Source organism: Pipistrellus hanaki (genome assembly GCF_964339955.1).
Source record: "Pipistrellus hanaki genome assembly, chromosome: 18".
NCBI lineage: Eukaryota > Metazoa > Chordata > Mammalia > Chiroptera > Vespertilionidae > Pipistrellus > Pipistrellus hanaki.
In genome coordinates, this window is record NC_140520.1 from 6815901 (window position 1) to 6840939 (window position 25039).

At 45.8% G+C, this 25039-nt stretch overlaps 1 protein-coding gene and 1 long non-coding RNA gene across 2 annotated transcripts in view; one reads left to right on the forward strand and one right to left on the reverse strand.

The window, feature by feature from the left end:
- Nucleotides 1–636: 636 nt before the first annotated feature.
- COL11A1 (collagen type XI alpha 1 chain) overlaps nucleotides 637–25039 on the forward strand; it is a 146510-nt gene continuing 122107 nt past the window's right edge. The window contains exons 1-2 of the mRNA XM_084866080.1: nucleotides 637–1133; nucleotides 23938–24105. Of these exons, the coding sequence (XP_084722206.1) occupies nucleotides 1028–1133; nucleotides 23938–24105 (274 nt within the window). The 5' untranslated portion in view covers nucleotides 637–1027. The remainder of the gene's footprint in view (nucleotides 1134–23937; nucleotides 24106–25039) is intronic.
- LOC311612817 lies at nucleotides 1153–2650 on the reverse strand. The gene is made up of 3 exons (XR_014793358.1): nucleotides 2308–2650; nucleotides 1965–1997; nucleotides 1153–1611 (listed from the first exon to the last, which is right to left on the reverse strand). It is a non-coding gene; the product is annotated as an uncharacterized lncRNA (long non-coding RNA).

Genomic DNA, 25039 nt, shown 5'->3' on the forward strand with positions numbered 1-25039 from the left:
ACACCTGTCCACTTCAGGTCCCAGCGGACAGCTTGCCTTGAAAACCATGGGTGCCTTGACCTGTGTGAGTGCCTCCATCTCACCTTGAGCCCCTCCTTCTAAATCTCGGTGTAAAAACAGCCAAACAACACACGTCCGGGAGTCCGCGGAGCCTGAGCCCGCCGGTCCCAGGTCCCAGGTCCCCGGTCTGCTGGAAGCTGCAGATCTGTGCCCAGGGATAAGGTTACGCCGGCGGCCAGCCCGCACTCCAGCGGGGTGGGGACCCGCCGCGGGCTCCTCCCCTCCCCCGCCGCCGACCCGGGGCGAGCAGACGGGCCGGGGAGACAAGTGGCTGTTTTTGTGGAACACAGAAGCTCCTTGAACACTCCGCGCGCTCCGGGCTCCCCGGCCATTCCTTTCATTCCCGGGGCGCGGGAGCCCAGCGCGCCCCCCGCCGCTGCGGGCCGGGGCGGAGGGAGGGGGCCGGGGGCCGGGCTTGCTCCGGCCGCGGTCGCGGGGCCGGGCCGAGGGGGCGGGCTCGGGCCGCGCGCGCGGCGTGTGATTGGGCGCGGCGCGCGGCCGGCTTGTCAGTTTCGCGCGGGGCCGGGCCGGGGCGGGGGGCGCCGGGGAGTGGGCGGGGGAGGGGGCTGCCCGGAGCCCTCGCCCGGCCCCCTGACGGCATGCAGCCTTTAGGGGCCCGCAGTCGTCTCCGGCTTTTGGAGGAAGCCCCTCGCCCGCCTGCAGAGTGAAGGCAGGGCCCCGCGGAGGACGGATCGGAGGGTCCCGGCCGGCGGGGGCCGAGCGAGAGGGAGAAGAGGGGGGCCGGGGGACAGGAAGGAAGCAAAACACCATCCAATTCGAAAAGAAAAAGCCCTTTGATTTTTTTTTAATTTAATTTTTTTTTTTAATTTTTTTGCTGCCTGCTCCCTCCCCGATGGCTGTGTAGCGAACAGTCTGCGCCACCTGGAAGGGACGCGGAGCGGGTGCGGGTCGCGGGCTGGTGGGCGGCGGGGCGAGCTCCCGGCGGCGGCGAGTGCGGGGCGCGGAGATGGAGCGGTGGCCCTCCCGCTGGAAGACGAGACGGTGGCCCTGGGACCTGGCCGTCACCACCCTGGCGCTGACCTTCCTCGCCCAGCCCCGAGAGGTCAGAGGAGGTAAGACCGCGGGGGCTGGGACCGGGGGAGGAGGGCGATCGCCATCCGTCCGTCCGGCGATCTCATTCTGCGCCCCTCCCCCTCCCCCTGCCCAGGCGCCCCCCAGGCCCCCCAAGAAACCATCCTCCCAAATAAGATCCAGATTGCGGCTGCCACCGCCAGGTTGGGAAGCTCGGGCCGGAGGGCGAGGCGGGTGTAGGCGGGCCGGTAACGGGAGAAGCGGTGGCGGGGACACAGATCTGTCAGCGCGGAGCCCGCGGAGGTGCCCCGGCCGCGGCCGGAGCCTTGGGGGAGAGGGGACATGTTACCTGCCCTGCACACAAGGGCACTTGTGCAGGCTTTTGTTCCAGCCCGGCCCCCAGCCCGCACGTCTTCTGGCTCCTCCAGATCCCAGTGAGTGGAAGGATCTTTATTTAGGGCTGAGCTGAGCCGAAAATACGGAAAAAGGGGCTCAAGGGAACCTGGCGAAGTTCTTTGTCTGGAATAAAGTGAGAAACGGGCTGTTTTCCTCCTTTCAGGGCTATGAGAAACGGGGGCGGGGGGGGGGGGTGCTGGGGAATCGAGAAGACAGAACACGTGTGTGCGTGGGGGGGCATTTGGGGGAGATTTTCAGTGGGGAAGTGGCAGGTTCTTAGGGATGGGGTGGCAACTCGGGAGAAGGCTCTCCACCAGGACCCCCACTCCCCACTCCTTGCAGGTCGGACGTGCAGTTCTCATGGAGAATGATGAAACTGGCCCGGCGAACGGGCTGGGGGCGGAGGCCTAGGCTTGGGAAGGGCGGGGAGGGGGCGCGGGTGGGGCGGGAGGAGAGAGGTAAGGAAAAGTTCCTACGTGGCACCAGCCGCCGCTGTTCCATGAGCTGACCTGTCGGGAAGACCGCAGCCCTGTCAGAACCCGGGGAGGGAGAGCGACTTCCCTCCACCGCCCCCCCGCGCCCAGCCCGCCCCTGCCCCCGCCCTCCCCGCGGAGCGCTTGGTCCGTTAGGTGCCCTGGACTCGGCTGGCTGGCTGGCTGGCTGGCGGGAGCCCGCCGGAGTGCAGGAGCCCGAGTGCTGCGAGTAGAAAAGCCAGCTTTGTTCAAAGCGCAGGGGCAGTGGGGTGAGGAGGAGGGTGGCGAGGCTTGGCGGAGGGAGGAAGGAATTGTCAGCCCCCAATGCGCAAGCTTTAGCGGAAACCTGAGTCTGGCCAGTGGGTGCCAAGATCTGAGTTCTGCCTGACGGGCGGTGGGGCTCTCGGAGGGCCGCACTCCTGGACACCAGGTCTGTGTTCCCTCCCCACGCGCTGGCCTCCACCTTCCCCGGCAGCGGCAGCGAGCGGGCCGCGTGGCGTGGGTGCCTGCCTCCTCCACGCGGGGACTCGTCCCCGGGCAGACAGTCCGCGCCTCGGAGGACCCTAGTTGCGCTTTAAAGAAGTGATGCCTGTGATGTCTATTGGTCCCCTCCTCCCTTTCCAAGGATACGGAGCAGAGTATTTGGAAATGGAATCCACCCCAAGTTTGCATTCTACCTTGGGTACCTGGTCCCCAGCGAGATTGGCCATTCTGCCCGCCATTCTGCCCTCTGCTGGTTTTGCTTATTATTTGGAATCTGAGCATCTACTTCTTAAAATCCTCCTTAAGGAGGAAGGGATATGCCATCACAAAAGTATTCTACAGGCACCTATTTATTTTAAAAATACAGACACTCCGACTCTCTTCAGTGAAAGGTGAAATATAAACTAAGGATGCCATTGTAGGCATTCAGGGTTGGAGATGTATCTTTTCCTTTAAGTCCCATGGACATCAGAGAGGTCACATCCCCACATTCAGCTACTTACCTGAAACACTTTTAAACAAACATCCGGGTACCACCGCGAATCCTGATGGAAAAAGAACCTTCCCTGTTGTTATAAAGCCAAGTGATGTAAGACGTAGCCAAGTGCACAGAACACGTTGTTCTGCCTGTCCTTGCTGATGAACTGTCTTGAAAGTTCTGTGATGGCTTAGACGGCCGTGTTGTAAAATGTGGTATTCCTTCAACCACTAAGGTGCTAGGTGCTTGCTGCGTAGTGGGAAGCTAGATAATGATTTCAACCGACTCGTGGGCATTCTAGCTTCTTAATAAACTTCCGAAAGGACCCAGTGGTATATTAATGCCTGAAAGGAAACGCTGGCCTGAATCATCACACGGGGGGACGTGAACCCAGTGTCCCCTTCTCAGACTGGTCTTTAGGTGTGCCAGTGAGTGAGCAGTGAGTACGATTTTGTTCCAATTTCTAAGCAAGAGTGTCGTGTGCTAGAATTATACTCTGATGTATAGATTTCTCAGAGATGCAGCGGTGTGATTGGGTCGCTTGACCCAAAGATGACTTAAAGCAGCCTATTTTCATCTAAAACTGACATTCCTGGGATTAAAAATAGTAAAGCCTTCAAGAGTTACGGGTTTATAATACATCCGACCCGGCAGGAAGCGTAGTTAGGACCCTGAAGCGTCTAGTCTTACAGAGAAAAGTTCCGGGATGGATGGATTCAAAGAAAATTTAAGCTCTCACACAGGCATCATTTTACTTGGCACATAGAAACCTTACCCTTTGGTGATCTTTAACATGCTCATTCTAAATGTGTGGTATTTATTATGATCCAGCACAAAAGAGTTTGATAATATATTCATTTACATTAGCTTCCATTTTTAGCCTGTGGCTAACGTAAATGTTTCATCTCAGAAATATAAGGGGCTTCTCTGTCCGTCAGCTCATTACATTTTATAGACAGGACTGGAGGTTTCCTCAGACTCTGTGGTGACTGCTCTGTGGTGGTGCTAAGATAGGAGGTTTTTAAGAGTTTTAGCAATGAGTGAAGGTACGATTAAGTACCAAGAAAAACAGCATCGAATTGAATCATGTTTTGCTAATTAATATGGGATTCGATCTTTGGTGGTGAAGCCAAGACTGTTCTTGCAAGAAGCGGATTCATTTTATGAGAAACTCCCAGAGCTTCTCGCCGTGGGCAGTGTGCCCTGCAGCTGGTGTTGTCTTGAGTGCCCGGGATCAGCAGGTGAAATGGTGCTGGCTCCCGCGGCCAAGCTGATCCATCTTTGCAAAGAGATCCAGCTGAGGCTTGTGGTTGCTTAATCAGAAACCAGCTCAGAGATCAGATATACTTCCGATAGTCAGTGCAGTGTCCGTGAGGAGTACTAATAATGTCTCTTCGTTTGTTACTTTCTGTTCAAAATGGACAACGTCTGCACTAGAGAAACAATAAGGAAAAGTTGGTATCTTCCAAGAAGCGTCATCCTGCGTGCTGTGCACAGCTAGCCTCGGGTTGGGTGGCATATGCACAAGTGGACGTTCACAAAACTGTCCACATGTCTTCAATTAAGTGTATTGATATCCTAAACTGACTGTTGACCCCATAATCAATACTTGACAGAGTCTACTTTATCAAAATCACTCTCTGAGTATATTCTGATCATTGCAGACAAAATCAAAAAGTTGTAAAATGAGAAATGTATATATTTAGATAGCATGATTGCTCACAGTATTTATTATTTTTTTAGGTTCTATATTTGTCTGTCTTTGTGACTAAATTAGAAGGAGCACATCATTCATGTTAAGTTATTCCTAAAACATAGCAAGGCAACTAGGAACCCCTTTTCAGACTTGTGGGTAGGTTTCCTATAAAAAAAAATCTAAGTACTTCCTCTGCCTTTTTTTTTTTTGTAAAAATTTTGTTTATTCTGGGACAAATTTCACTCTGGTTAATTTACTGAACTGAGTCCTATTTAATAATAACAAATGGACTCAAATTAAGTTTGGCTGATGGTGTCTGTAATAAAAAGAAAAAGGTGTCTTTTAAGGGATTTTTTAAGGGGATGCTAGACAGAAATTATTATAGAAATAATAATGCCACCTTCTCATATACCACCTTCTTACTTTACTGCAAGGAAACTGAGGCACAGAAAAGTGGTTAGCTGAATACTCATTTTCATAAAAAACATTCTTATACTAGCCATGGTTTTTCTAAACGAGTAGGGGAAGATCTGCAATAGTGATGATTTGTAATAAATAACTACAAAATAGTAGTCTGAGCCTTTACGGAATGACTTAAATGTATGCGCTGGAGTGCTTAGTGAGAAGATGGGTTCAGTGAGAAGGACTGATTTAAAAGTGGAGAGGAAATAGTAACAGGATGGATTTAAAAATTCCTCAACTTCCTAAGATCAGAGGAAGGTGATTTTTGTTTAGCTGTATTGTTACTATGCTTAATTATCTGATTCTATAAGATTATCTGTATCAGAATGGAAAGCATAATAGTTTGTAAAGTATATTTTGTAAGTATTTGTGGCTGGATTAAGATTATAGTGTTGATCCTCTCTAGAGTTGTTACTGGAGAGGCAGGTACAAATTTGAATTTTGAAGAAGCTTAGAAAATTATATATGTATTTCACATAAGGCAAATCATGTCAGATTTCTATGCTTTTCATGTTGATTTTATATTGATTGGATGATATATCCTATATAATAAAAACCTAGGTGGCATTATGTGCGACATTATCACAAGATGGCCACCACAAGATGGCCATTGAGAGGGCAGTTGGGGGCAAACAGGCCAGCAGAGGAGGTCAGTAGTGGGTGATAAGGCTGCAGTGGAAGGCAGTTGGGGGTGAACAGGCCAGCAGGGGAGGGTAGTTGGGGGCGATTGGGCCAGCAGAGTTGGGTGCAACCAGTCCTATGGGGAGGACAGTTGGGGGCGACCAGGCTGGCAGGGGAGCAGTTAGAGGTCAATCAGGCTGGAAGGCAGAATTGGTTAGGGACAATCAGGCAGGCAGGCAGGCAGGCAGGCGAGTGGTTAGGAGCCAGCAGTCCTGGATTGTGAGAGGGATGTCCCAGATTGGAGAGGGTGTAGGCTGGGCTGAGGGACAACCCCCTCCCATGCATGAATTCCATGTACCAGGCCTCTAGTATATTATACTAGTGACCCAGAACATGAAATTCATGCCCATTAAAAAGGGATTAATTAGAGGAAATTATTTAATATTGCTATTTGCCCTTTCTCTACAATAGAATTGTCAGAGATGAAAGAAAATTAGTAAAATGTATATGAAAACCTTCCTCCTGTCAGAGTCTGGGGCACATCACAGGACCCAGAGTCAAGTCCCCACCCACCCACATGTACCTCAAAATCGTATGAGACCCAGACTCGGCTGCCCCCCGCCCTGCCCCCCCCCCCCCCCCCTCCGCAATGGGGCTATATCCAAACCTGGCCAGTCCTACATTTGTCAAGCCCTGCTGGCAGGGGGCATAGCCTCAGGTCCCCTGGCTTGGTGCCAGGGTGGGGGGGCGTGGCCTGAGGTCCCCCCAGCCCAGATCAGGGTGGGGGGCATGCCTTGAGGTCCTCCATCAAGCCCCACCAGATGGGGGACATGGCCTGAGTTCCCCCAACTCAGCACTGGGGATGTACCTTGAGGTCCTCCATCAAGCCCTGTTGGGTGGGGGGCACGGGCTGAGGTCCTCTGTCAAGCCCCACCAGGTGGGGGGATGTCACCTCAGGTCTCCTGGCCTGGCACTGGGGCAAGGGATGTGGCCTGAGGTCCCCCAGCCTGATGTCAGGGCAGTGAGTGTGACCTGATGTCCCCTGTCAAGCCCTGCCAGGTGGGGTGCGCAGCCTGAGGTCCCCTGTCAAGCCCCATGGGGGCGGGGGAGGGCATAGCCTCAGGTCCTTGCTGATTGCTTGTTAAGGCTCCTTATGGTAACTTGGCCTCAGCTGTGGGTTCAGCCATCTTTGTGATGGAGTGATGGTCAATTAGCATATTCCCTCTTTATTAGATAGGATAAATTATATGACTTTTATTAAGGCAGATAATGAATTGATTATTACTTGATATGGGTTGTATGTTTCATAGACAAACTCTTTTTAAAAAACAAGGGGTCAAACTTGGAAAAATAAGAGGAAAGCACTTATTAGTGCTCATTCTAATTAAAGTTGTTCCTTTGGATTGTCTAAATATATGAAACAACAGAACACCTTCTACCTTAGGAATAGATACCTAGAGGGCTAGTTTGTAAGGAAGTACTCACTCTTTTAATATATATATATATATATATATATATATATATATATATATATATATATATATATATATATAGTTTATTTTAGAGAAGAAGGGAGAGGGATAGAGAGATAGAAGCATTAATGATGAGAAAGAATCATTGATCTGCTGCCTCCTGCACACCCCCTCCTGGGGATAGAGTCTAAAACCCGGAGATATGCCCTGATCAGGAATGGAACTGTGACCTCCTGGTTCATAGGTTAACACTCAACCACGGAGCCATGCCAGCCAGGTGGCAGTACTCACTGTTAATGGGCAACCATAATATGTGTCATGCTGGTGACATCATGGCAGAGTTCGTATGTCCACCACAGGTAGCCTTTTCCTGTATTTAGGGAAAAGCAGTAGCTGTCCTTCGGCTCCTGGGAAGACTCCATGGAAGCCAATTATACTCCTAGTGTACCTAACAGGTCACTCACACACAGGGTTTTGTAAGTGCCAAGCCTGCCCCACCGTTTTGCATACCTGTTAATGATTGCATCTAGGTCTGCAAAGGCCAGGATTCTCTTGTGCCCTAAGTGCACTTTTCTTTCCTCCTCCCTTGGAGAATGATGAGGGGTGGGTGGTGGGATCATTAGGAATTCAAGGCCTGAGAGCCTGTCGTTTCGGCTTTTACTCCTTCACTTCCCTCCTTTAATTCTGGGGAAACGTGAGCTGAGCTGGGAGCGCTGAGAGGAAACCAACCTTTTCTTTTCCTTGACCATTGAAGTTTTGTTCCTTAGCAAAGAAGAAAGAGAGGTACACACAGAGGCTATAAAATGTTGCCATGGTCCCTACATTCTCTCACCCAAGAGTCAACTTTCAATGCAGTTTTCAGTGTAGCTTTTAGTATGCTACGATGCCTTCCTTACTTTTGGACTTTTTTTCCCTTCTAATCTCAAATTTAATTCAGAACCTGAGGGTTGTTTTTCGTTGTTGTCGTTTTCATTTCAAACTGCCTCCCATGTCAGAACGCGTCAAATACAGTTATTTCTTCTTTTCGAAATCGTAATATGATTTAATTTTTATAGGTTCATGCATTTGTTCATTTCTGCTTTCGGTTGTGTTGGATCCCACCCTGAATAATACCAGCAGCGAGAGAAGATGAAAGTCAATTTTAAAGTGATTTCGCCAGGACTGTCTATTTATCAGTTACAGTCCCGGGCCTGCCACGGAGTTGGCCAATGGCTCTTTAGACATTGGCCGATCCCCAGGCCTACTGTTATCTGGTAAAACAAACTCTTTGCTTGCTGCGCATGGAATTAGAGACAGTGCTATTAATTTGGGAGAAAGAACCCAGAGAAAAGAAAGGTTATCATATTTCAGAGTAAGAGGCCAGCTTAAATACGACTGGATAATTGAGAACTAAACCAAACCTGTGTCAAAGTGCTTGAGCACAATCAACTTTTGCAATCCCCTCAAACCTTCTTTTTTTTTCCTCTCTCTCCTTAAAAAGCATTTCTTTCTTATTTTAACCAAATTTAATTGCTCCTGAATGGGCCCCGCACTGTACAGGGACCTATTCACAGAACCCAACGCGCATAGGGTGTCACCAGACGCTTCCTTCCTCTGTCTGAAGGGGGCCTGACATCCAGGCACGAAGGAGCGAACCCTGGACTGTAGGAGGCACTTGGCTCTCCTGCCTCGCTCAGCTTTGCACCGTTTCCTGAAAGGGCGCCTGTTGTAATTCCCAGCGAAGCTGCTGAGAGGCTCCCGGACGCGGACGCGCGTGTGTCCCTGTGGCTTGGACAGCTCTGCAGAGAGGAGCCATGGCACCAGGGTGCACCCCGCCTTCTCTCTCTGGCAGGCCCGGCAGTGGAGCTCAGCCTGCTGCCTGCCGCCAGGCCTCTCTGAGCGCTGATGAGCCTTCAACCTGTCTGGCTGGTTCTGAGGATCACTGTGTTGTCCAGACAGCAGCAGCAGGAGTCAGTGTGCCCTTCAGAATGGTCCCTCCAAATGTCAGGGTTCATGACCACTTCCCACCCCACCCCCATCTACCCTGCGCATCCGCCATGGTTAACCACCCCAGTAGGGGGCGTGCAGGAGGCAGCCTATCCATGATTCTCTCTCATCATTGATGTTTCTCTTTCTCCCGCATCTTTCCTCTCTGAAATCAGTAACAATATATATTAATAAAAATAAAAATAAAAATAAATGAGGCTGAACTGCAGCGTCCTATCCCCAGGCAGATACACATCACAGTAAGGGCCAACACTATGTGCACATGCTCATTGTATAAGCTCTTTCCATATTCACTCTCATTCCATTCTGACAACTGCCCTGGAAGTACCCTAAGATTAAAATCTTCCTTTCACCCATGAGGAAGTCAACAGAGAGGTTAGTTACTTGCCCGAGGTCACACAGCTCCTCTGGGACAGGACCTGGGTTTGCACCCACAACAACCTTGCTTCGGATCACGGCCCAGGTGGACGTCATCGTGTGTCCCGAGGCTTCTCCTCAGCCTCCCTGACTTATGATTATGGCACCGTGAGGTCTAAGATGAACACGGTGCATGCAGCTGCACCCCAGTCCACAGGATGCCATTTGTGTGCAGAACTTCAGTGCCGCGGAGGAGCTATAGGAGAGGTCCTGGCGGAGGGGGGTGTTATAATTCAGGAAGCTGCTCCTCCTGCACACAGAATTCCATGGTGGAGGCCAGGTCACTGCTATTATTTATGGGCCCACCTAGGTCCTAATGCCGGTGGAAACACAAAGGGGGGGTTGCTCAGAGCCAGCTCCTGTCGTTTTGCTCCTTTGATGAAAGACAGCTGTTAACCTGTTGGCGTTCCAGGGTTGGACTGGGGTTGGCTTGGTTGCGCGAAGTCACAGGGACTCTTGCAAACTGCTTCCTGTTCTAAGCAGGACTCACTGCACGGAACACCGGGCTTATTCCACTCTGGGGGCTGATGGATAGGAGCATGCTTCTTCCCTTCAGTGTGAAGGTGTCAGATCTGATTCTCTAGAAGCTGTTTGGAATGTCACCTCCTGGGAGGATGAAACTGAAAGATGCCTGTTGATTTTTGGGGGGAAAACACCATATTTTCATTTCCTTAAAAATCATTCATATGTTACCCTTGCTCTAGGAGTTGCTGGGAATTAGTGAGTGTGGTTTGGTTTTATTTCTGTCCCCCGGTGTCTACCAAGATGCCAGAATACACAGCATGTGACACAGCCACTAATTAGATTATTAATTATCTTCTCGCTTTGCCCTCGGGCTGGCACAGGTGAAAACCCAGGGGTCTTGGAGTGGTGGAGGAACGCCGCCTGTCCTGCTGTTAGCAGTCATCAGCCCGCACCCCTTTCCCTTTATGCTCTAGAAATGAGTGCTTTAGACCTTCTCTCTAGCTTTCTGCATCTGGCAAATCGTTTTACACTTTCTCTCCAAAGATGCCTCTGAATATTTAAAGCTACTGATGGACTGTCGTTTGTTCTAACGTGGTAATCTGAGAGAAAGGGGCGGGAGGGAGGAACATAGGGAGTGGTGTTTTTGCTTTGGCCCCAACATAAATCATCATTTCACTTGCCTACTGGTGAACAGGAATGTTAAACCAAGAAAGAGATCTATAAAAGTAATAATTGGGAAAATGTCTAGCACATACTCATTTTTGAGCTTTTTATCTGTTTTGTATGCTATTAGGGATTGTCTGATTGTGTTTAATAACTATTAGAGCAGCCCATCTGTATTTATTGCTTTATAATTATTTTAGTAAACATTCTTCATGTTAGGAAGTAATTTGTAAATTACACATATAATTCTATTACAAAGTACCATCTTTAAGCAAGGAGTATATAGTTTCAAGTGCTGAATATGATTGATTGATAGATAGTGGTTGTAGAATTGTTTTGGAAGAATGTATATATTTTTTATATTCTATTTCTATCCATTGCAATTTCACACTAAAATCACTAGCATAGGGCCTGGCCGGTGTGCTCAGTGGTTGAGCATTGTCCCATGAATCAAGAGGTCACCAACTGATTCCTGGTCAGGACACATACCTGCATTAAGGCTCCATCTCCAGTAAGGGGAATGCAGGAGGCAGCCCAGTGATGTTTCTCTCTCATTGACGTTTCTATTGCTCTACCCACCCCTCTCCCTTTTCTTTCTCTAAAATTCAATAAAAATATATTTAAAAAATAAGACCACCAGCATAGGTATCTTTATCTATTTTATTGAGTGTGTTGAAAGCACGTAGAACAGCTATTGTCACGTGGTAAGCATTTGATAAGTCTTTGCTGAATGGAGTGAAGGTGTTGGTGATAGCTCTAATGAATTGCTCTTCAATAACCTAATTAAAGACCTGAGTTGTGATATAAGATTATGTACATCAATCACTGCCAGTGTCTACAGAAGTGTATTAAACAGATTTTTGCTGATTTGCTGTAAACATCCATCTCTTTTTTGCCTCCAAGCAAGCTAGGATCTGCCCCTTGAACACTGCCCACCTGCTCACCATTGCTTTTTCCTCGAGTAGCATTTAGGCAGTAGCTCCCGAGGAATACCTCTCCTCACCAACAAGCCTGGGGTAGGTGACCTTGCAGGACATCGCACAGCACAGGGGGATTTCCTCCAAGCTGGCATACTCATCACAGAGCATCGGCTCTAAAAGGAAAGCATCTTTTTAATCTGTATAAGCAATCTGGCCTCAAGCTCCCTCCCTGCAGCACGGCAGACGGGCAATGCACATCGGCTGACTGCGTTAATGCGCTCCTGATGCGGCAATGCCACTGAGGCAGGAAGATGAGGCAGCGGCCCGGCTGCCTCTCACCGTCATTCCTGTCCTTCCCTGTGCGTCTCCACGCAGGCAATTTTGCACAGAGGCCGAGCGGTGTTTCACGAGGCTCCATAGGTCATTTTATACGCAGTCAGGGGTGGACAGACCTTCTGTCACAGGAAAGACATGGACGCGAAGCGGGCTTGTGCCTCGGTTCCGGACAGGGCACCGGGAGCCAGCGAAAGGTTCTTTATCTGCGACGCGCAAATCACTCCATCAGTAAGTCTCCTGCTGTCTAACAGCAGCGGCTCTGCAAAAACGGATGTGAGGAGATCAACTGTGGCCCAGATAGTGCTTTCCCAAAAGCCCTTCCTCTCCTGGCAGCTGGTGGAATACATGTCAATGTGAACCGCTCTAGCCTTCAACGTTACCGTCACACCGTTGGATTGGACATATAACTCTGTTTTATAATAAATGTGTTCCTAACTTTGGCCGCTTAGAAATCAGAAATGCCATTACTTTTCAAATAAAACGTTGTCAGAGTTGGGATGCTATTTCTACTTTCAACTTACACTTCCTGGAAGCGTTTATGATAAGAGACAGTTCAGGATGGAGGCCGCTCAATAACCATGAAAATCAAAGGACGCTCTTCGGGGTGCTGCAGTAGGGGGCGTGACTACATGGAAGGCAGGAGGCCAGTTCATTCTCCGGGAGGATGTCTGTCCCTAGGAGAGCGCTGAGGTAGCAGAGTGGGCCGAGACCATATAACACAAGACCATCTGGATAGACTTTTCTGGAATCACGTGACTAATTAAAAACCACAGGTGGTGGTGCTAAGTTGGCAGGGTGGGCACCATACCAGGTGGTTCCAGTTGATTGCGCCTGTATATCCTCTAACAAGCCGGACTGGGGCCAGGCTGCTTTTTCTGAGATAGCCAACCCACAATAGAGCCAACCCACTGACAGTTAGCACATGGAAGTCACACTTGATGGCCCTCAGAGACTTGAAAAAAATATGAACGAATAATCCTCCTATTTTGTGGGGGACTGTGTTACCCGAATGTGTGGACACATTGATAAAATCCATTATAAGCAAAGAGATAGCCCAGCATTGTTCAACCTTGTTCTCGGTATAACCCAAATGATAGCATGCTGTAGGCCAGAAATTGTAAACAGTCCTTCTTGTCTCTGAGGATTAATATAGTGACCACAATCTCTAGACTGGTTATTAGAGAGAACAAAAAATATTTATTACATATAGTTTTAAGTCATAATGAAGAATAAAGTTTTAAAAATAACCATATCATTAAGCTAATTATAGCTTTCGATAACATTGACAGACTGTCCACATCCTTAGTTTTATTTCTACCCCAGATCTTTTCTTGAACCTCAGACTCATATACTCACTCCCCTGCCTACCCAGCTATTTCCAAAGGCATTTATGAAGGCGTCTCAAAATTAGCCTGCCGGAACCCAACTGCAGAACTACCCCCTGAAACCTGCTCCTCTCGCCACCTTTCCCTTCTCAGCTGATGACAATAGTCTCAGTCATGATGTTTGACCTAAAACACCCAGTGGCAGCTCAGGCTCTTTATCTCTCCTCTTCCACGCCCAGCCTGTCAGCATCTCCTGTCTGCTCCATGTTCAGAACATCTACACCCTCACCTAGTACTTGATCTCTCCATCCAAGATCACACCGTTTGACACATAGAAGATTGCAGTGGCTTCCTGGCTGCTCTCTGATTCCACGTTGGTGCTCCCACAGTCCATTCTCAACACAGAGCCATAGTGGGGTCTAGAAAATCAGTTGGTTCATGTGACTCCCATCTCCTCAACTCCCAGGGCTTTTCCATCTCAGCTGGAATAAAATCCCAACACTTTGATCCCACAGGATCTATGCTCTTATCCTTGTTTCTCTGACCTCATCCCTTATACTTTTTTTGTTTCCTTTGCTGGAGACATACTTGTCTCCTTGCATTTCCTCCAGCATCTGGGCCTACGCCTGTCTCAGGTTCCTTTTGCTCAGAATGCCTTTCAGTAAAAACAGCAGGCTGCCCAGCTAGTGTGCCTCATTGGTTGAGCGATCCATCCATGAACCAAGAGGTCACGGCTCTATTCTGGATCAGGGCACATGCCCAGGTTTCAGGCTGGATCCCCAGCACAGGAGGCAGCAAATCAATTTTTCTCTTTAATCATTGATGTTTCTCTCTCTCCCTCTTCCTCTCTCTGAGATCAATAAGAGTTTATCTAAACATAAAACAAACAAACCAAAAAACCAACAACACCAGGCGCTTCTGAGGCCTTTCTAGACTGTGCTCAAACATCCTCTTCCTATTGGAGCTTTAATTATCTTTCTTATTTGATATCCATTCCTCTGCAACCTTTCCTATACTCATTCACTGATTTATTTTTCTCCTTTGTGCTAACCAAATATTTGTCACCTATAAAAAGTAATGTCCTATTTAAATTTACATAAAATGGAGAATGAGATAATTTTGGAGTACAAACATTGCCTTAAATTACTTGGAAAGCCTGTAGGCCATATTTATTACCCAAATGACCCCCACGGCTTTTCATTTCATTTTACATATTTAGTCATAGTCAACATGGCCACCTAGTTCCTCATGATACATAAACCACTTTGCTTAGTTGATGGGTTCACCCAGGTTCAGTTGTTTTGCGGTTCTAGTCGCGTCGATGTGGGCCTGGAGTTGGTACTTGGTCTCCTGACTCAGCAGAGCGGTGATGGGAGTTATCTAGGAACAGATGGGAGATACGCCAAGCCGGAGGCGGAGAAAGCAGTGACAGATGAGATGCCGTTAGGGAAATGAACACGCTGATAAAGCACATCCATGTGTCGTTCCGGTCAGTGCTGAATCTCAGGCTCTGGGTTTTGTGGTTTTCTCCCAACTTCTGGATATCTCCAAGTTAGAAAAAAATTCTCAACAGAATGGGCTGTGACTGCAATTGATGTTGATGGGATTCACTCTCCATTAATTCCGCTTCAAAGCACAGGCTGGGGGCAAGAGTGGGTTTACAGCCCTGGCTGGTGTGGCTCAGTGAGTTGGGCGTAGTCCTAGGCACCTAAAGGTCCCAGTTTTGATTCCCAGTCAGGGCACATGCCAGGGTTTCAGGCTCAACTTCCAGTAGGTGGGGTGTAGGAGGCAGCCTGTTGATGATGTTCCTCTTTCTTCCTCTCCGTCTCTCTAAAATCAATAAAAACATATATATATATATATATATATATATATATATATATATATATATATATATATATATTATTTTTTTTAAGTAGGTTTACAGGTGTATGTGAAACACAAGAGTTTATTCTTGTGTTGTAATGGATTATATTATTTCCCATAGGAACAACTGTAAACCTACTTCTGCCACACACTGAATTTCACTGTGTATTTTTCCCCATGACCTTTCCAGTTTTGAATTTCATTATGTAACTGTTTGGTTTTTTTTAAATGGCATTTTCACAGAGTTGTGCATTTATATTTAATCCTTTTCTGAAATGCTAGTTCCAATAGGCTTGTTAGGTGTTTGGTTTGGTTAAATTAACCATAAAATTGCTAAAACTCCAGGATTCTGCTTCCTATTGTCTTTGTCCAAGTCATTCTCAATTTGATGCTATTCTTTATTTGAATGTAAAAAACTCATTTTTTTTCCAAGATGCCCATTAAAAGCTTGAGCCTTGGGATGCTTATATTTGTTATTTTCATATTGTTTTCTGTAGGAAATATATTCTCTAAACATAGGCTTAAAATGGAAAAAGCATTTAAATTTGTTACAGAACCCCTTTGGGGGAAATAAACTCTAAACACTGGCCATTAATGTAAACTGTACAACTCTACTCTTATATGCTTACAGTTTGCTAATGTTTTCCAGCAGCTTATTTCTCTCATTTTGCACTTTTTTTCTTTTTTACAACAAAGATTAGATTACAGAAGACACACAAAAAGTCTGGTAATTTTTTTTCCTGCTAAAAAAAAATTGTGTTGGGACATAGGAAATGTACATGATTTCCATGGATATTATTTGTGCCATTTAGTCATTGAAAGATGAACTTCCATACATTGTAAATATGAATTCAGGTCAATGTGTTTTATCTCTTAATACTCCATGTAGGTTGATAATACAAGCTATGCAGCATGAATGTGTTTGAAATAAATAAAAGGAATAGTACCAAAGGAAAGACACGAAGATATTGGTTTTTTAAAACTTTTTAATACATAGCTCATATCAGGGTTACTGTGTTAAGGCTACAGTTATATTAATGCCTATGCAATGCCAAGAAAATTATATAGAAGGGGAGATGTTAAGGATGTCAGTGTGTTAATGTCAAGGGTGGTATTGGAGAGTGAGCATGAAAACATAGATTTGAGACTCATTGGGTTGTTTAAGCTGTTACGGATCTAGGAGGCCTCCTGGGGTTGTACATACCTAGGGTGACATAAGAACACGCTGGGAGCCCTGGCTGCTGTGGCTCAGTTGGGTGGGCGTCGTCCCATGCACCAAAAGGTTTCTGGTTCTATTCCCAGTTAGGGCACATGCCTGGTTTCCAGCTCAGTCCAGAGTAGGGGTCACATTGATCAATGTTACACTCTCACATTGATGTTTCTCTCTTTCTCTCTCCCTCTCCTTTCCTCTCTTTAAAAATCAATTAAAAATTTAAAAAGTCCTAACCGGTTTGGCTCAGTGGATAGAATGTAGGCCCATGGACTGAAGGGTCCCCGGTTCAATTCCAGTCAAGGGCATGTACCTTGGTTGCAGGCATATCCCCAGTAGGGGGTGTGCAGGAGGCAGCTGATGGATGTTTCTCTCTCATCGATGTTTCTAACTCTCTATCCATCTCCCTTCCTCTCTATAAAAAAGTCAATAAAATGTATTAGACAAAAAAAGAGCATGCTGGGAGGTTGCTCAGCGTTGCAGTTTTCATGGATGACATGTAATGACCTCCCAGGAGAGAAACCGGTCCTATCCTCTCCTCCATGGGGAAGAGGGTCCCAGGGCCGGCGAAGGAGGCAGAACAGGAATGAGAGGACGGTACCTCCGGGTGTGCTCACTGGGACTGGTAGAGATGTACCAAAGGGTGACATTTTGAAGAGACAGTGCCTTTAGATGTTATCTTATTGCATGCTTGCCAGGTGTCAGAGATTAAAGTGCCTTATGCCATTTAATTCTCAAATTGAGGTTAAGTTGAAGAAGCCAAATCTTAGTGGGGTAAGTGTCTCGCCCAGCATCTGACAATAGATGCTGGGCTTGCGCTGGACGCCAGAAGTTCCAGCCACAGACATTAAGCTCTTAATTGTTGTCTGGCCACTTGCTTTGAGGAATCCTGTGTTTTCCTCTTTATTAAGAGCCGCCGTGATTTTGAAAAACAGAGGGTATTGGTGGTAGTTAAACTAGACTAGAGTAACTAGTCTCTTCTCCCTCATGTTGATCAGCGCTGCACTGACTACCACACAAACACAGAGGCGCTCCTGGCTGTCCACACTTTGGGCCTGTGTGTGTCTGTGCGCGTGCGTGTGTGTGTGTGTGTGTGTGTGTGTGTAACTTTGTTTCATCTTATTTTTATTTCTCTCCATGATATGTTTCATATGTGGCTTGTAGTGTGAGGTGCAAGGTATGGGCAAGTGGCTCCCTAGGAAATATATATATGTTAGAAGAGCCTCTTTGGACCTGTGTTCTTGCCACCCCTGAATCAAAGGGGAGCAACCAGACTTAGGAAGCTCGTCAGGGTACTCTTTGTGACAGTCACTTCCAGGCCTTCCTCCTCAGCCTGGTGGGACGGAAGCTTCAGGTCTGAGGCAGGAAGTAGCTGCTGGTTTGCTCGTTCATTCATTCATTCATACATGCATACATACATATATCAATATTGATTATTTACTGTGTCAGTTGCTATGTTGGTTATGAATACTATAGTGAATGTCAATAGTGCAGAGATTTGCTGTCAGAGGGTTATAATCACCGAGGGAGACAAACATTAAATTATGAATTACAAGTTCAGAAGCTTAGGGATCGAGAGAGATAGAGAGAGAGAGAGAGAGAGAGAGAGAGAGAGAGAGAGAGAGAGAGAGAGAGAGAAGAGAAGAGAAGAGGAGAAGAGAAGAGAGAAGAGAGAAGAGAGAAGAGAGAGAGAAAGGAAGAGAGGAAATTTTAGGTGGTATAAATATGAAACAGGGCAACATGACCATAACTTAGGCATACACTGTGCCTGAGAACATACAGCCTAGAGTGAAAAAGAGATAATTAAGCAAACCAACCAAGTAGAGTGTGGAGTTACCCAAGGGGAATATAGGGTCCTTGGGGTCATTTGAGACGGTCCCATAACCCAGCCTGGGAGGGAGAAGTAATGATTTCCTGAAGGGAGTCAGGTTTGGCTTGAGATCACAGGTTGGTCAAGTCTGAATGCACCAGCTTTCATCTCTGGCTACTCACTCGACTTGTCTGGGAAACTTGAAAAACATACAAAAACATACTCATGAATGTCTGGTCCCCGCCCCAGTCAGTGTAGGCATTAGTTTCCAAGTTCTCCAGGGGATTCAGATGACAGTTAGGGCTGAAAAATCAGCCAATCCTCCTTAGCCAATGGAGGAAAGATTGAAAAATATCCCCAGTAAAGGAATAAGAATATTAGAAGCTGGGAGGTGGTTATTATGGCAGGAGCATAATATTTGGGGTTGAGGAGTTAGAGTAGACATCTCATTGGAGTGTGTGGCTAAGAATACTTGTGGAAGAGACGTGAGTTTTCAGCCCTGGGGCCCCCAGGGAGAATTTGAGCTCCTAAATATATTGAGTGTTGATGTCGCATCTGGCAGCCATGACCACTTTCATGTTCGTGGTGCCATTTTTTGATAGTTCTATTGCCCTCCTCTCCATTGAGGAGGGCAATAGAACTATCTACTCTACTCGTCCTTCAGGACTCAGCTCATCCTTCAGGACTCAGCTCACAAGGGCCTGCTCGTAGGTAGCTGAACTTCTGTGAGCCACCCGGTCTCTGTCACAGCCACACAGCTCTGTCCTGATTGGAAGGCAGCTATGGACAGCCTATGAGTAAATGGCTGTGGCTTCCTGCACTAAAAACCTTCATTTGCGGATGCTGGTATTTAAACCTCATTCAATTTTCATGTGTCCCAAAATATTATGCTTCTTTGAATTGTTTTCAATCAGATAAAAATGTAGAGCCACTCCTAGCTCGTGTACCAGACAGCAGGGCGGTCTTCGCCCACAGGAGTCCTCCCAGCTGCTGTTCTGAGGCAGCGCTACAAATACCAACTCACAAACATGCTTTTAGCTCTACACTTCTATTGCTCTTTTACAGATGTGCAAGCTGAGGCACAAGGCTCTCAGTAATGTATCCAAGTCACACAGATGCTCACTGCGGATTTCATATGCACGGCATGCGCATACACCTGCTAGTCAGCCGCTGCTTTGAAGGGATTCTCGCAGCAGGCTGACAGGCAGCACGGAGCTTTGCCAGCTCACTCTAGCTGTGATATGCAGATGAATAAGGAAACCCAGGGAGCCCCAGCTGGTGTTGCTCTGTGAACAGAGCTTTGGCCTGCAGACCAAAAGGTCCTGGGATCAATTCTGTTCAAGGGCATGTACCTTGGTTGCAGGCTCCTCCCCATCCTGGGCCCTGGTCGGGGCCAGAGCAGGAGGCAACCAATCGATGTGTTGCTCTTACATGGATATTTCTCTCTGTCTTTCCCTCTCCCTTCCACTCTCCCTAAAAATTAATGGAAAAAAATATCCCCGGGTGAGGATTAATGACAATGAAAAAGAAAACCAGGGAAAACAGTTGAATGGCTATTGTAGTTGCATACAGGGCCCTGAGGTCCCATCTCCCATAGAATAAGCAGTGGAAGTCTACCATAGAAGCCAGGAAAAGGTTTCGAACAAAATGCTCTTCTGATCAGATCCATCTGACAGGCGAACCATGACTTGTACCATCTCTGTTGGCAGCATAGAAACAAAGTTTTGCCTTGACTATGGAAATTTCACTTCTTGTAGAAATACTGAGTTCACTTAAAGTAAATGTCTACTTTTAATCTTTAAACAGTTGCAGTTTAGATAATAAAAAATGAAGAATAGTTTCCCTGTGTGTGCGCATGTGTGTATAAAACCTTAGACCAATGGTTCTCAACCTTTCTCATGCTGCGACCCTTCAGTATAGTTCCTCCTGTTGTGGTGACCCCAACCATAAAATTATTTTTGTTGCTACCTCATACCTGTCATTTTGCTACTTTTATGAATCGTAATGTAAATATCAGTGTTTTCTGATAGTCTTAGGCGACCCTGCTAACCGCTGTTGTAGATCCTAAGACCATCAGAAAACAGATATTAGAAAGGAATCATATTTTATGATTCCTTATGTGAATCGTACTGCCTTAGACACATGTTGTAAGAATTTGTTGAATGCTATGATGATGAGATCAAATAAAAGGCAGATTTTATTATTGATTTCACTTGAAAAGGAAAAATAAAAAACTTTAAGACTTGTTTAACTGAGCTACATTTTGGTGACTTTAGAAAAACAATCCAGTTGGCATCTGTTAGATGTCCCTATTTTCTAACTGGTTTTTGAAGAAGTTCATACTGTGTGTCTCTACAAAGAACCCCGTAAGGAGGAAAAACAGAGCCCTTGGTTGAGGCCTGCAGAGGGAGTGTGTTTCCATCACATTGTGCTCGCAGTGGGCAGGGGTCAGAGCGAGACCCTGCCCCTGGAGAGGGTCACCCCGTGCAAAGAGAATTGGAGAGAAGGCACGTCTGTCGTGGTCCATTTTATGTCTTGTTTACCAACATACAGTTGGGACCATGACCACGGGGGCTGCCACCTTTTCTTCTCAGAAGAATGACAGCCTTTATGGCTGTGTCCACGTCTCCCCCCAGAGTCTTTCAGCTCTTCAGATGTGCCTTTCCTAATGGCTTCCGAGCAAGAAGATAAGATAAAGTAAACAGATAAGGCGCTGTGGCTTTCAGAAGCAGTCTCCTCCAGAGTAAAGCTAAGCCAATGTAAAGATCAGGCGGGAAAGACTGGCCTCCAGATTATTCTAGTGTATGATATTTACGGTTTCCCTTTCGTTATGCAGCGTGTCTGTTTCTGGGGTACAGCCACGAGGACGGGGGGATGGGAAAAGCCTCGGTTGGATATTTGCTTTCTGGCTCCCAGTTCCTTCCTCTGCACAGCGGGGATAAGAACAGAGCCCCGAATGGCTTGTAGGGTACAGCCTGAGATAAATAAAGTCAGCCCAGGGATTGGCACACACTAGACTCTCTGGACGTGGCGGTATCATAGGTATTGTGGTCCGAGTTCTGTCATCCCAGAAAAGTAAGGATGCTCAGTTGTCCCAATTGGCCTAAAATCTCGGCCATCGCCAGCAGGGCGATGGTAAAAAATGTTCTTCGCTGCTATTACTGTTCTCTGCATATTCCAAAGCCTAGCTAAAAAGTATCCGGTTTGATAGAGTTCATGATTCCTTGAAAACGCCTGATTTCCATAGGGAAAAGGTGTTTTTAAAAATATTTGAGACACTGTGTATGTGCTCTCCTGGATTGTATGTTGATGTTCATTCAGACGCTTGATGGAGTAAGTAGACGTCTCTATCATGAGAGGAAAGTACATTAGTTATGCCATCAAAGGCAAAGTACATGAAGCTCATTCACAGGCTTGTACACAGGAAGTCGGTACCACCCAGAATTTAATTAACTGAGGACGTGACCAGACTTGCACGACTCACAGGCATGCCATCGTCCATGGGGCAAGTCTAGAACAGACTGGCTGCTCTTGTAAGGAATATGAATGGAAATGGTAATTTTCAAAGAACACCACGGTAGCAGTCACCCTGTCCGTTCTGAGTGTGAAAAACAGTGGTGATGATATCTCCTGACTCTAAAGCAAGCCCCAATTTCATTCTCATTAAGTCCTCCCAGAAACAGCAAATGGATGTTTTGAAATGTGATGGCGATGCCATTTTTTTAAACTAACAACTGAAAGTTTTTAAAGCAATAATAATTGGTTCTCACTTTCAAGCAGAACTGATTTCTTTCCCGTCTGAACAAAACAGGGCTTTGCAAAATCTACTTCAGTGGAGATACAGCCTCCTACTTACTTACAAGGCATAAACAGAGTCTTTTTCATTAAAATCTAAACATGTGCAATAAGAAGACGTCTCAGACTCACTGATACACTGGCCGGCACATGGGCTTCTCTGAAATTTATAATTTTTGAATAAAGATAGAGAGCCAATAGAATGTAAGCATATTGAGTAACACAGTTCTGAAGCCTGCTTATATCATAACACTTACAGCTCATGGTGGCTGGTCTTTCTTGCTCAGTGAATTAAATAAGACTTGGTGGTGGATCAGGAAATTGGAATGTCTAAAAATATTCATTTGTCCTTTTATGCCTGGCTTACTTCGTAGCTTGCTGTGTTTTGAAGGTTCATCCATGTTGAAGTATGTATCAGAACTTCATTCCTTCTTATGGCTGACTTATGTTCTAGCGCATGAATATACCACATTCTGTTCACATATCGATCTAAACTTGGGTTATTTCCACGTTTTGACAATTGTGAAGAGTGTAGCAATGACCGTTGACATTCAGGTATCTGTTTAAGTCTCAGCTTTCAACACTTTGGGTATATCTCTCAGAGTGTAATTGCTTGGTCACTTCTATGTTTAGTGTTTTGAGGCATATTTTATTATTCCTTATGTGAAATATTGGAAACAGGCAAATTCATACAGGCAGAAAGTGGAGTAGAGGTCACCAGTGGCTTGGAGGAGGGCAACATGGGGAGTTATTGCCTAATGGACCTAGAGTTTCTGTCTGGGGTGCTGAAAAAGTTTCGGGGGAAAAAAAAAATTCAGTTGCACAACAACGTCAATATAACCATGCTACTCAATTGTACACTTTAAAGTGGCTAAAGTGGCAAATTTGATGACATATATAATCATGACGTATATAAATGAATAGTATAGTATACCAAAACCAGAGACTCGGACACTTTAAATTGCCTGGTATGTGAATTATATTCCAATACAGCTGTTTACAGCATCATGTTTATCTGAAGGGGAAGTTTAAGGTTCCCAACTTATTTTCTACTGATCACCTCGTGGCAGCAGGGGCTAGCTGGAATGAACTGGATTTGGAAATTTTATGCTTCTGCTGACAAATAGTCCTGACCCCGCACCTTCAGACTACATAAAAGGGGGAAGAGCAGAATTACTCATCTCCAGGGGCTTTAAATATCGAAGCATGAAGCAATGTCCGCACAGTTACTCTGGCAAATGTAGGTGGTGAAAGTCAGCAAACTATACACCCATCCATTCAGGCAGGCACACAAGACACAGATGCACACATATCCATGCAAGTGTAGGCTTCTGTAGAGTACTTTGCAAATATTTAATAGCACAAAACACACAAAACGAGTGCATTACTTTCTGTTGCTATTCTTTACTATCTTATCTCTGTGCAGACAGTATGAGTTAGTAACTGCTCATTGGCAGCATTTATACATAACATTTATTCTGAGTTTGAATCTTCAAAATCACCTTTGTTTAGATTATGAAGAGTTGAATGGTAAATCTGTGAGAGTTAATGGGAAATTACAGATGGCTAGTTTTCACTTCAGTGCCAAACAATGCAATTATTTAGAATAAGGAGAGATTTTATAACTTGAAGTTGTGGTGTATCAGAATGTCTACAAAGTCATATTAACTTCTAAATCTATACACACACACACACACATAAATATTTATATAAAAGTAAATATTCTGCTTTGCTCCGGCATCGATTGGTTCCTGCTAGAGACCTTTTGCATTTGGGAATGTTCTAGTTTAGACTTTACCTGCTTCCCCACTCCTCAGCTCCCCACCCAAATGTTAGGGAAGCAGAACAGCGATACACAGATTTTGTATGTGGACCCGCAAACGATTTCCTCTGTTAAAAAAAAAAATACTAATTTTTATATTCGATTGTTTTGTTCAGTTACATTTTTCTTATTTTTAACTTATTTTTCAGCTGCTCCAGTTGATGTACTAAAAGCTCTAGATTTTCACAATTCTCCAGAGGGAATATCAAAAACAACAGGCTTTTGCACAAACAGAAAGAATTCGAAAGGGTCGGATACTGCTTACAGAGTTTCAAAGCAAGCTCAGCTCAGCGCCCCGACAAAACAGCTCTTTTCAGGTATGTTCACTGCATCACTATGGCTACCGCTATGTTACTTCTCACAATTTCTTTTTATCCTACTTTAAAATGCACAGCTATGGTGGGGAACATGCCATTTTTATATATCAGACAGCAAATAGGTGGTGGTCACCAAGGCAACAAGGAAAATAATGATTTTAAACATATGCTTTTATTGATTTCAGAGAAGAAGGGAGAGGGAGAGAGAGAGAGAGAGAGAGAAACATCAATGATGAGAGAGAAAAAAAATCATTGATCAGCTGCCTCCTGCACACCCCCTACTGGTGATTGAGCTCGAAACCCGGGCATGTGCTCTGACAGGGAATGGAACTGTGACCTCCTGGTTCATAGGCTGACACTCAACCGCTTGAACCACGCCTTCTGGACTAATAATTTAGTTATTGCCAATTTTAACTCAGCGCATTCACAGAAGATATGCTAAGAGAAAACCTAGTAAAGCTATTTTATTTCAAGATGACAAAACTTGAAGCCAACATTCTATGTAGCTCACTTTTGCATAGAATCACACAGAACATACTTATTGGGGAGAAAGGAGCAACTTCACCTTTCATTGCCTACCCATGTACGATCTCATCTACTAGGTGGTTTCAGTTCTGTTTGTTGAACTATATTCTTAGGGAATTCTCTCTGACATAGATTGTCAGTTGTGAAAAATTTTGAACAGTTATATTTTTAAATTTTTTTTTCTTGTACAAACGTTTTCTTCCTGACACGCATAAGTATTTTTTCCAAGAAAAACTCTTTTAAATATAATGTTACATGAATTTTGAACAGTTTTAATAAGCATCTTCTAGGATGGTTGCCCATCTAAGATGGGTTGCCTAGGTTAGATTGACATTAAATCCTGATTTTTTTGGTTATCCATATTTTCTTTTTTAACCATAATCTTTAAGGTTATTGCTCTATTTTAAAT